The sequence below is a fragment of the Exserohilum turcica genome, assembly GCF_000359705.1.
Source record: "Exserohilum turcica Et28A unplaced genomic scaffold SETTUscaffold_29, whole genome shotgun sequence".
In the NCBI taxonomy this organism is placed as follows: Eukaryota; Fungi; Ascomycota; class Dothideomycetes; order Pleosporales; family Pleosporaceae; genus Exserohilum; species Exserohilum turcicum.
The window spans coordinates 56,156-67,654 of record NW_007360125.1 but is presented as its reverse complement, the minus strand read 5'-3'; the positions used below and the strand labels follow the sequence as shown (position 1 = coordinate 67,654).

Genomic DNA, 11,499 nt, shown 5'->3' with positions numbered 1-11,499 from the left:
GATTGAGAATGCCATATGCCCATGCCTGCCTGTATTCTATCGTATTTGCAGAAGTTGGCCTATCAAACGTCAAGCAACGGCCCGTGGGCTGAGAGTCTAAGTCCCGTCCCTTTCGAACCCTTACAACGGCTGATAACTCAGGTCTTGTAGACCCGCATTCACCCGTTCAAAATGCATTAGTTCAGCGCCCAAAGACTCAAGTTGCACACGCTTGTCACAACAACACGGTGTGTGGCGGCGTCCCCGAACTGCGCGCTTCAGTCTATAGGTCTAGACCATTACCTGCAATGCCTACCTGAAACAATAAGTCCTTACAGTGATTGCTCTAGGCAATCAAGATTGCCAATCTCCAGTCCTAGACAACCGATTCGATCAGCCACTATGAGTGTGGCTTCCATCATGAGGCAAGGAAGGCCGTTCGTTGCTAGGGTCTGAACATCATGCGACAGCATCTTCTAGCCAGCCATGGACCATCAGCTAAGCCACGAACTGGGTTTCTTCAGCTGATCGCTTAATCGGGAATCACTTGCCTAAATCAGGTTGTCGAGACTGCTTCGGTTTAGCCGCATGCTCAATCTGGCATCCTCGGCTAGCACCCTTGTAAGCCAGAACTTGATCGAGATGGGCCCAGCCAGTGCCACAATCCGGAGCCGCCGAGATGGTAGCTCAAAGAAACATCCCGCATCAACACTGTCGGTATGGTACTAAGTGGAGGTTGCTTAAGGGACATTGCTGGGCTACTTAAAGAGCATTGTGTACCACTGCTTTCGATCCTTACCCTTCATCCAGGCCTACTTCTCTCAGCCTTCTTCAGCAGATTGTTTTCAAGATCCACCACCCTTATTACTTCACTACTGGCATAGCTGCTTGCGCTTTTATTTCAACTTCATCAACATGGCACCTCCAATTGGAATCAGATACTACACCCTCCGCAACTCCGGCATCGCCATAGTCATCTACCCACAATTTCGGAAGTGTTCCAACCAAAATGAAACAATCTGGGATGGAGGAGATCACAGCGGCTTCAGCATTTGGATCAGTGAGTTGCAGCTGTGCCATTCACCAATTGAGCATTGAACTGATACCCCACGCAGATAGCGACTTGACGATAGATCTCGCCAACACCAGCATCAACTCCACAGCCAAAGAAAAGTTCTATCTATCCTCAAACACCATGTGGGGAACGGATAAGTGGGACAGGAGCCAGGAGTTCTACTACGACCCCAACTCTACCATTGTCGCCAGTGCAACGCGCTGGGGAGGCGTCCATGACGGAAATCTGGTTTATCAGGGCATCAAGAGCAAGGATGTGTTTTATAATCTGGCCACCCTTTCAACCCCCGCCGATTCTGATGCGAAGACGTTGCCTACGGAACCAGCTGAATCATATGCTGCTTCGGTGGCGCACGAAATGATTCGGCAAATCTGCGATACTGCATTTGCTGCTAACTTGGGTTCCGGGTTTCCTTGGGAAGGGCTCCTCAAGTGGGGACAGCAGCTCACGCCTCAGCAGGTGACCACGGCCGTAGGTCTTGTTCTGGCTGCCCTGATCGCCCGAGGCTACGAGGTCACGTTCACGACAACGATCAACGCTGATGGGTCCAAGACGACATCATTCAGATTCGGCCCTAAGTCGCTGCTGCCAGGAGCCCCTGGATCCGTGCCGGAAAAGGTCAAGACTGATTGGAATACCGCCGTGGGCGCCGCAGGGCAGTACAACCCCAAGAATATGGGTGTTTTTCCGAACACTAAAAATTTGTCCAACGATAACGATTTCGACACTGAAGCCTTAGGCGCCGTAGTCCAGGTTCCGTAACCTGATTTACGCCGAGTGTCTTGGTAGATGGATTCATCACATGAAACTTAGTGTTCACTACTGGTGGCGATGGTTCGCGAACAAAGGTGTCTGGTTTTCTTTTATTTGTGCACTGTGCCAAGCAGAAACGGGTAGTTGTTTCTACGCTGGTCCGCCAGGTCTTGTAGTCTGGATAGTGGAGTTGCCAATGCACATTAATCTGAATTTCGGTAGTGTCCTTCGTCTCTGGAAATTAGCTTAGATATATTTCCAATATATGGTTTTCTAACAATGAATTGTTTCAAATATATGTGCTATTTATTCGAAGTAGAAAATTTGCTTGTTTTTAGATGTTACAATCTTTTTGAACGACGAATGCAATCAACACTCTGCAGATGTTCCTATCTACAGGTGCAGTGATCAGATGTTTTATCGTTCAAAAGAAACAAAAGGTACAGTAGAATATGCACCCACAGTCATCGATTCATGGAAGTAATAAATGGGGGGATTTTCAGTTGGAAGCAATTAACAAAATAACTAACTTGGCCATATTTTCATTGCCTATCCTAAGGCAACTAGAACTACATAGTATTGCAACTTATATCTTCTCAAGCTCGAATATCACTGATAGCGACAAGGACTTGATGAGATGTTTCTTAACACAACGCCATCCACCCTCTTCGAATACGCCATCCCACTCCTCGATTGTCGGAATGTAGACACCCATCAAGGCGTGGCCAAATTCAAAGCCCAGAGTAAAAATGGGTACATTACTGTCACTGACGGCATGCTGGGAGCGAGACTTGTCAGTGTTCAACAGAATGCGGGTTGCGTCGCCGAGGAGGAAGCGACGGGCCTTGGGAAAGGCGGTACGCAAGCGTTGGAGGGTAGCAACGCAGTTTTCGCGAGGCCAGAAGTCATGGCCCATCATGAAGCATGTCAGCAGGTCGACATTGGCAAACTCGTCGCGGTAGCCCAAAGTTCGCGCGTCGCCAGGAGTGAAGGACAGCCGGTCTCCAAGACCACGATCATTTGCCGTGGCAGCAGCGACCTTGAGCGAAGGACCAGCAATATCGACACCAAGGCCAACGGTTCCAGGGTACCGATCCAGAACCTGCATCAGTCGCTCGCCGCTCCCGCTGCCCAGGTCGACGACGGAGTTGATCTTGTAATCCAGTCCCTCCATGGCAGTCCAGAAGGCTGGGTCAAAGTGTTCCTTGCTAATGTCTTTGCAAGCGTATGAAATGGCGACGGGGTCGCGTTGGTAGAACTTTCCAGTGCGGTTCTCGTTGCGCAAGACGTACTGCATGCGGGTGAAGAGTCCTCCTGAGCCTAGCATGAGCCAGTGGAAGAGTGACTTTGTACGGTAGGCCTCATCGAGCAGCTTGCCAGGCGCAACCGTGTTCTGATCGTGCTCGACGACTTGAACAACAGCCAAGGCAGTGGCTAGTCCGTGCATCGAGTCACGGTCGAGATTGTGTTGAGTGGCGAACTTGGTCACATCGACCTTGTCATGGCTTCGCAATTCATCGAGCAGGCCGACTTCCCAGGCGGCGCCGATGGCTATGGCGCCAATGGCAGAGTTGAAGATGTCTGTAACGGCGCGCTCCGAGTCGGCAGCTTTTGAAATGGCCATGGTTGAAAAGAGGAGATAGAAGAGATGTGATTGAAGCTAGAGGTAGGGCGTTATCAATGAGGTGCTTCTGATACAGTTGACTATTGTGGTGAGTATCCACCCCAATATATAGCCAACAGCGTGCACAGCAACTCATCTTTGAACAAGCTTCCACAGTTGTCTGCATCTTTTGAAGATGCAGTCATCACACCATAATCATGCCCCGCTGTTTCCCACATGAGAGATATTCCCAAAGAATCCACTGTTGCATCTGCAACACCGAGCGATATAAGCACTAAGACGCAGCTCAGCTAGGCAATTAGGCAGATTTGAGCTTTCCAAGACCTGCAATGAATATGGTTCTCTTACGGCCTGCCTAGTTTGCCATCTGCTGCCGTGGGTTGGCAATAAACTTACCACTGGGCGAGGTGTATCCGAGGGTCTAGCGAGACAGTATGCCTCGCGCATGCTTTAGCAGAGGCACGAAGTGGAGAGGATGGACCGCACTGGAGACTCCAATTGGTTTGCAGCGTGGTGGAGGTGTCGAGGCATTGTCCGGACATTGTTCGGGCATCAGGGTATGATTGTGGGATGACTGCAGCGTGATTGACGTAGTTTGCACACCCATGTGTTTCCAACGTGGATTTGCAGTATACAGGGTATTGGCTATATACATGCACACAAAGGTATATATATAGCAGTAGCAGTTGCGCCCGAGTGCAGTGGACGTAGACTCTAGCAAGACAGCCACAAGATAGACACAGCATGGAGTCGTTTCCCCCTCCCCCGGTCACTACGATTGACTGGACCAATATGGACAAGAACTTCCAGGTTCATGAAGGTGCGTCAGTTGGTTGCAGCCGGCGGATAGCTACTCAGCACAGTCATAGTCAATGGTCATATCGAGTCGACCTACTCGAAGCGCACTGGGAAATGGAGTCCCCTCAGATTCGTCACGGACCCATACGTGAGGATCCACGGCATGTCGCCTGGGCTCAATTACGGGCAGCAGGCGCTGGAAGGATTTAAGGCGTTCCGCACACCTGGCACGCCCGGCGGCATTGTCCTGTTCCGGCCGGACCGCAACGCCATGCGGCTGCAGCACTCGTGCGACGTGCTCTCGATGCCGAGGGTGCCTGTCGACATGTTTCTGCGGGCGTGCCGGGCCGCCGTGGGGGCCAACGCTAGCTATGTTCCTCCGCACGAGTCTGGGGGAGCGCTCTACGTGCGGCCGCAGGTGTATGGGTCGAGCGCACACCTGGGGCTCAGCGCGCCCGACGAGTACACGTTCAGCGTGTTTGTGGTTCCGACGGGGGCGTATCTGGGCACGCAGCCGGTCAAGGCGCTGATTCTCGACGACTTTGACCGTGCCGCGCCCAAAGGCACCGGGCACGCCAAGGTGGGTGGAAACTATGCCCCGGTGCTGCGGTGGAGTGACCAGGCGAGGGCCGAGGGCTTCGGCATCACACTGCACCTGGACAGCGCGCGGCACGAGGAGGTCGACGAGTTCAGCACGTGTGGCTTCATCGGGGTGCACTCGCGCGATGGCGACGTGACGCTGGTGGTGCCGGACTCGCCGTGCACGATTGACAGCGTCACCAGCGACAGCGTGCAGCACATTGCACGTGACGTGGGCTGGCGGGTGGAGAAGCGGGCGGTCGGGTATGCGGAGTTAGCCGGGTTTAGCGAGGTGCTTGGCGCCGGCACGTCGGTGGTGCTCGTGCCCATCCGCTCCATCACGCGCCGGCGGCCCACTGCGTGCCGCCAGCCGCCGCCCCACAACGCCAACGACAACGACAACGACCACGCTGACACCGTCATAACCTATCTCGCCGACGGGCAGCTGAGCGGCGGGCCCGTCTACTCCAGGCTGCTCGCGCAACTGGGCGCCATCCAGCGCGGCAAGGCCCCCGACAAGTTTGGCTGGCTCGTCGAGGTGCGCGCAGAGGACCAGAACATCGGCGGCGGGGACAGTACAGAGCTAGAGTAGTGGTAGTAGTATTCAGCAGTAGTGGCATCCATCTGCGGCATGAAAGTCTGGAAATGGGAAATGGGGCTCTTCAAGTACATGTACTCAGTTCACTTATGCACGAAATAATAAACCGGTCCCGTACGACCCGAGTTACCACGCGCTCGGGCCATGTCACACCGCACTGGTCCATGCCCCCAAGAAATGCGTGACCTACGCTGCAGACTCCGTCAATTCAACACCATGTATACGCCCAACCACGCGGCATCGGTACACATGGCAGTCAGCACGCCACCTTATGTCTTGCATTTCTGATGATCCAAGTACGTCCACTTCTGTTCGTCCTCATTCCCCAAGGGCTTGCCCAGTCGCTTCTTACTAGCTTGACAATAATCCCCTGGCCAAACACCCAATATGATTGGCCGCTTCTTCTGGCCGAGCGTCATAGCTTGGCTCTGGGCTTGGAATTTATCCGTTTTTGCAGTACGGTAAGGCACACCAAGCCAAGCCAAGGCACGACGGGTAGGGCGCAGAGCGTAGGGCGTGGAGGGTAAAACACGGCTACCAGGCCAACAAGTCCGCCAATCAGCTCGCCACAAAGAACTCCGACCAGATAAAGAGAACCGTTGATGTCTGCTATGTGTCATACCCCGTAGCCGCTACGTGCTCGCGCCACCTGAAGGCCGTTTGGCCACAGTAAATCTCAAATTTCCCCTCGAGTTCCCCCGTTCCTCCCGCAGCAGTCAATCATGACCAAAGCCATCACAAATATGGGCCCTTCGGCAGATGTGGGTGTCATGTCTGTCGCCATGTCAATGGCGCAGACAGCAGACTCAGAAAAGGGCCGTGACCCAGAAAGACCCCCGCTCTACCAAGTTGATCAGACAGCCCAAGTCTCTCACCATGACCAAGTACGTCTGCACGAACACCACTCCAGCGCACACATACTAACAGTTTAAGATGCTACCAGCCGACGTCAAAACTGCGAGAGACTGGCCACGGCCCCGAAAATGGATAGCAACTCTGATACCGTCGGGTTTCTTGTTCCTCCAAGCATTGACCGAGACAATGCTCGTCCCCGTGGAAAAGCAAGTGTCGAGAGACCTGCATATAAGACGCCCCTATGAGTGGATCCTATGCAACTCTCTTGTTCTTGTAGGCATTGGCTTCGGCCCACTTCTTCTCGCACCCCTATCCGAAGTATACGGCCGCAAACCCATTTTGCTGAGCGGCAGTGCCGTATTTCTCATCTGGAACACGGGCTGCGGAGCAGCACCCAACCTCGAATCCTTCCTCGTCTTCCGGCTTCTATCTGGCTTTGGGGCTTGCGTTGCAGATGCCATTGCTGGTGGTCTCCTGAGTGACCTTTGGAGGGCTGAAGAGAGGGGGAAAGCATTTGCAGTCTACATGGCAGCACCGCTTCTCGGCCCTGCTTTGGGCCCCATTTTCGGAGCGTTCATTTCTGAAGGTGCGAATTGGAAGTGGGTGTTTTGGACAACATCAATAGCCACAGGAGTCGGCATGGTCGTAGCGATGCCCTTTTTCAAGGAGACGTATGAGCCAAAGATACGCCAAACCTTTGCCAAAAAGTCTCAGCGGCAGCAGCAGCCTATGAGCACTGAAAAGACGACTGCCTTCTTAACGCTCATGAGAGCCAATCTCCAACGACCGTTCCGAATGCTAGCGACCCAACCCATAGTCCAGCTTCTCGCAACCTACATGGGCCTATTGTACGGAACCATGTTCCTATTCCTCTACATGTATCCTCGCATGTGGGAAGAACATTACCACCAGAGCATCCGAATTGGAAGTCTGAATTACATTTCAGCTGCAATAGGATATGTTGTTGGTGTTAATGTTGCTGGCCACCTCAACGACTGGATCTATGCAAAACTCAAAGCTCGTAATGGTGGAGTAGGCAAACCCGAGTTTCGCGTGCCCGCCATGATCGTTGGGACACTTCTCGTACCTATTGGGCTGATATGGTGGGGATGGTCCGGCCAGGCGAGGATTCATTGGATCATGCCCAACATCGGATGCTTCATTTTCACCACCGGATGCTACGTTTGCGCTAGCTGCGTTTCTCTCTTCCTGATTGACACCTACGTCAAATATTCTGCTTCTGCCCTGTCAACAGCCCTACTTACTCGAAGTTGTGCGGCTGCCTTTTTCCCACTGTTTGCACCTTATATGTTTGATCGCCTGGGCTTTGGCATAGCAGCGACGGTACTAGCAGCGGCATTTTCAGTTTTTGGCATGGCATCCATTGCGATTCTTTGGTTTTATGGCGAACGCATCCGGTCCAAGAGCACATACTGTACCGAGTTTATTTAGGCGGACTGCGATTAGAAGATCATACAGCACCGCCGGGACAAGTTTGGCTTTGTTTGGAATGCCTTTTCCTACATGTGGCCAGATTTTGGTAAGAGATTTGACGTACTTGCAAAAAGAAAGAACATCAGGTCATGGCAGGAAGAAGAAAATGATATTAGATTTGGACACAGAACCCATTCCTTCTCAGTCGCAGTCATTTGGGAGTGCCTTTCACTAAGTCTCGATAAAAGCACCTGTCTTCCCGCTTTCAGTTGGGCTCTCTCGAGTTTGTTGTAATCTCATCAGTCCCAAGAACCTCCATTGACCTTCCAAGAACATCCGCAAATTTCTCTAAGCCACTGTGGGGCCCAGGAATATGCGTGAAACCTGTATTCTGCCGGCCCCTTTCTTAGGCATCCAATGCGATCTACAATGCACTCTCATATCTGCCAATTCAGCAAATGGTCAGCAGGAGAATGGTCCAGACCAAAAGAGTTAGTTCATCAATATTCGGTCTCCGATCGCACTGTCACGAGATATCTGCCTTCCATTTACAGCTTGAGATCGTCCTTGACCAGCTATTGTCACTCCAAAATCCCTATTCCTTGGCAGTCATGGCGTAAGCTGAATATAGGCGTTTTCGGAAAGATTCCGGTGTAGGATCGGCCATGTCGTACGACTCTGCATCTGTCCAATCATCCTTAAACTGCATAGGTTACACACACAATTATCCGTACATATTACGTGCAGGATCTTCCTCTAGTACGTGGATCTGTCACACAATCGTTTTGGACCAAAATTCTCAACCTTACATCATTTCATCCTTGTTCTCTGTCGATACCTACACAACATGAAGCAGGCAGATCTGTCAGCGCTGATCGCCTCCTGCAGCTTGGGAGCCATCGCTGTAAGCGCGCAGAGTGCTCCATCATACCGCGACAAGCTCCTCTCTTTCCACCAATCCATTGTCGAGATCCCTTCGATATCCGGTGCTGAAGCTGAAGTTGGAAACTTCCTCGTTGAGTACTTTACAGAGCAGGGTTTTGGTACCGAACGATTGTTTCTACCCTCGGAGCGATTCAATGTTCTCGCTTGGCCAGAGCCACGTACGTCCAACCGATCTCGCATCGTTGTGACAACGCACATGGACGTCGTCCCTCCATACTTGCCATACTCCCGCTCAGGCCCTGACCCACCAACGGCCGAGACCGTCATCACTGGCCGCGGCACCTCTGACGCAAAGGCTTCTTTGGCTGCACAGACGGTTGCGGTGCTGGAGCTCGTGGCTGCCGGTTCCATCACTGGCGACGATGTCATGCTCGCCTTTGTTGTCGGCGAAGAGACAATTGGCGATGGAATGATTCACTTGTCGGACGTGATGACAGAGCGCGGCACCCGGCCCAGTGCCGCCATCTTCGGCGAGCCTACCAACAGCACTTTGGCCTGTGGCCACAAGGGAGGCCTGGCCTGCAACGTCTTCGCAAAGGGCCTGACTGGTCACAGCGGTTATCCAGCGTCTGGGAAAAGCGCCAATCACGTGCTCATGCGTGGTCTCGTAAAGGCAATCGACGCTGACCTCGGCAATAGCGACATCTACGGCAACAGCACTCTCAATGTAGGCGTAATGGCAGGCGGCGTCGCTCAAAATGTCATTTCTGGTTCAGCAAACGCGTCGCTTTTACTTCGCGTCGCCGTAGGACCCCTAGAAACTGGTCACATCACCGTGAGGGACCGTCTCCAGGAGATCCTAGATAGTGTTGATTCAGAGGCCTTTACACTCGATTGCCCTTGGGGCTTTGGAGTTGTCGATACTAAATGTGATGTAGATGGTAAGTCAATGTCCCCGCAGACTCGGAGCAGGCTAGGAGAAAAACAGGGGGAAAAAGTGCTGACTGTCAATGATCAGGTTTTGAAACCGACATAATGTCATATGGTACCGATATCCCTAGGTTGCAGGGTAACCACACGCGATACCTGTACGGACCAGGAGATATCCTGAGGGCCCACACAGTCGATGAATCCATCACTGTGGGGGAACTGGAAAGTGCAGTTGAAGGCTACAAGAAGCTCATCATGAATGAAGTCAAGCCCAGCACGACCACTAGCTCTTGAAAGCAGCTGTGGGTTTTCAAGCTTCCGTTTGTAGCAGTAAAAGTCGCAGGGATTAGAGGCAGCTAAGCGTATCCAAGATTGCTTACAATGAAATCTGAAGATCATAGTTTTATTCTGGTCGTCGCTGAATATGGTAATGTGAATAAACTAATTGGAGAGATGATAAGAATATTTCCAGGCCATTGCGAACTCCATCTTGTTCAGGATTATCATCTACCTAAGTAAAATGGGGGAGTTATAATGCGAGACTTCAGCATTGATTGAGTCGCAGATACAAGGCATCTAGCTAGGGTACAATATTCATAAGAATATGTTATTCATCTTTGCAGTCGTGCACGTCATATCTTGCAACTCAATACATGACGTCCGATAATCAAAATGATATGCTGGTGAGAGCAAGTATAACATAGTAACAATCTAGTGGTGACCTCTAGTCTCCAGGCTAAGCATGTGTTCCTCGGTCAATGCGCTATGCCCCGTCAGGCAATGCTTTATCAAGATACTTCACAGAGTTGATGTCCAAGTTCTAAATGCACAATACTTGATTATCAGCCTAATAAAGGCTATTGATAGTTTGTATATGGTTCAACCTAAATAGGTAGTGGCTATTAATGGATTGTGAAGTCCACAACAGTACTAACCTGATAAACGTCGAGCCGCCCGTGGCGAATAAGTCTCCACCTCAGGATCTCTTTTTCCACAATAGCTCTCCCCGTACTAGGCCTAATTAGGCAATTGATAGCTTATTTTGTAGCCCTAATAAGTATCTATAACTAACTAATAGAAAGTAACACGCTAGCGAGAATAGGTAAAAAGATATTAGCCTACCCAGCTTGCTAAGACTTAGGTCTCTTATTATCTATTATAGCTAGCGTGCTACTTTATACTAGCGAGTTTTAGATCTCTATTAGGGCTACAAATTAAGCTATCAATTGCCCAATTAGGCCTAGTACTGGGAGAGCTATTGTGGAAAAAGAGATCCTGAGGTGGTGTCAGATAACTGATAGGATCCGGGTGTGATCGAGCACCCGGATTCTGTGACTCGGGCCAATTAGAGCCGAGTGCCAAGAATTATACCTAGGCGAGGCTAATACTCAGCCGCGTACCTAAGACAGAAAAAGCAATAGTAATAGCACTTATAAGGCTGCGCGCGTGCGCGCAGCTAGAGGACATAGAATAACTTAATACACTTAGTTTCTATACTTAAGTTTATCATAGTCTTTTATTACAGTAACCTAAAAAACAAGTCCTTAATTAGAAACCCCTTATAGTCTAACAATTAAGAGTCTTACTGTAAGGGGCTCGACCCCGGAGGGTAGTCTTAAGCTCGGGAGCACGATCGGACAGGCCAAGGTAACAAGATTGTATTCGATAGAGAGCTAAGCTCTCGGCTACGTAGCTATCTATATACAATGCTGGTTGCTAGGGTAACAATCGGGCCGGGCAGGTGGAGTAAACGAGGTCGTAGACGAGTATGGGAGGCGAAGGGCGTTCAGCCCGTTACACTTACTGCCTTTACCAAGCTAATCAACATAAACGCGCAATCTGCTCTAATTAACGTAACCGTTATCTTACGCAACGAGAACGACTATCGCACCTGGTACAACCAGCTACAAGCCCGATGCGAAGCCTACAAAGTATGGGCCTAAGTCGACCCAGACTCAACAACCACGCCATTAGCAGAGCCATCTCAAC

General features: G+C 51.2%; 5 protein-coding genes across 5 annotated transcripts; 4 read left to right on the top strand and 1 right to left on the bottom strand.

Moving 5' to 3' along the window:
• The first annotated feature begins 802 nt into the window (after positions 1 to 802).
• Positions 803 to 2,080, top strand: SETTUDRAFT_185098 (uncharacterized protein). The gene is made up of 2 exons (XM_008028650.1): positions 803 to 1,039; positions 1,095 to 2,080. The coding sequence occupies exons 1-2, from the start codon at positions 895 to 897 to the stop codon at positions 1,814 to 1,816; spliced, it is 867 nt and encodes a 288-aa protein (XP_008026841.1). The 5' UTR covers positions 803 to 894; the 3' UTR covers positions 1,817 to 2,080.
• A 222-nt stretch (positions 2,081 to 2,302) lies between these two features.
• On the bottom strand, positions 2,303 to 3,492 carry SETTUDRAFT_169745 (uncharacterized protein). Its single transcript, XM_008028649.1, has one exon. It carries the CDS (start codon positions 3,429 to 3,431, stop codon positions 2,394 to 2,396), a length of 1,038 nt encoding a protein of 345 aa, XP_008026840.1. The 5' UTR covers positions 3,432 to 3,492; the 3' UTR covers positions 2,303 to 2,393.
• Positions 3,493 to 4,175: 683 nt separating this feature from the next.
• On the top strand, positions 4,176 to 5,400 carry SETTUDRAFT_185096 (uncharacterized protein; the record flags this gene model as incomplete). The annotated part of the gene is made up of 2 exons (XM_008028648.1): positions 4,176 to 4,251; positions 4,295 to 5,400. The coding sequence occupies 2 exons, from the start codon at positions 4,176 to 4,178 to the stop codon at positions 5,398 to 5,400; spliced, it is 1,182 nt and encodes a 393-aa protein (XP_008026839.1).
• A 650-nt stretch (positions 5,401 to 6,050) lies between these two features.
• Positions 6,051 to 7,943, top strand: SETTUDRAFT_169743 (uncharacterized protein). Its single transcript, XM_008028647.1, has 2 exons — positions 6,051 to 6,290; positions 6,340 to 7,943. Exons 1-2 carry the CDS (start codon positions 6,129 to 6,131, stop codon positions 7,711 to 7,713), a joined length of 1,536 nt encoding a protein of 511 aa, XP_008026838.1. The 5' UTR covers positions 6,051 to 6,128; the 3' UTR covers positions 7,714 to 7,943.
• Positions 7,944 to 8,504: 561 nt separating this feature from the next.
• On the top strand, positions 8,505 to 10,036 carry SETTUDRAFT_169742 (uncharacterized protein). Its single transcript, XM_008028646.1, has 2 exons — positions 8,505 to 9,521; positions 9,599 to 10,036. The coding sequence occupies exons 1-2, from the start codon at positions 8,543 to 8,545 to the stop codon at positions 9,802 to 9,804; spliced, it is 1,185 nt and encodes a 394-aa protein (XP_008026837.1). The 5' UTR covers positions 8,505 to 8,542; the 3' UTR covers positions 9,805 to 10,036.
• Positions 10,037 to 11,499: the final 1,463 nt, after the last annotated feature.

Excerpts from the sequence above, each read along its gene's own strand:
- SETTUDRAFT_169743 (XM_008028647.1), top strand. The coding sequence starts at position 6,129 with ATGACCAAAGCCATCACAAATATGGGCCCTTCGGCAGATGTGGGTGTC. Across the intron at positions 6,291-6,339 it reads AAGTCTCTCACCATGACCAA|ATGCTACCAGCCGACGTCAA; the intron begins GTACGTCTGCAC and ends TAACAGTTTAAG.
- SETTUDRAFT_169742 (XM_008028646.1), top strand. The coding sequence starts at position 8,543 with ATGAAGCAGGCAGATCTGTCAGCGCTGATCGCCTCCTGCAGCTTGGGA. Across the intron at positions 9,522-9,598 it reads TACTAAATGTGATGTAGATG|GTTTTGAAACCGACATAATG; the intron begins GTAAGTCAATGT and ends GTCAATGATCAG.
- SETTUDRAFT_185098 (XM_008028650.1), top strand. The coding sequence starts at position 895 with ATGGCACCTCCAATTGGAATCAGATACTACACCCTCCGCAACTCCGGC. Across the intron at positions 1,040-1,094 it reads CGGCTTCAGCATTTGGATCA|ATAGCGACTTGACGATAGAT; the intron begins GTGAGTTGCAGC and ends TACCCCACGCAG.
- SETTUDRAFT_169745 (XM_008028649.1), bottom strand. The coding sequence starts at position 3,431 with ATGGCCATTTCAAAAGCTGCCGACTCGGAGCGCGCCGTTACAGACATC.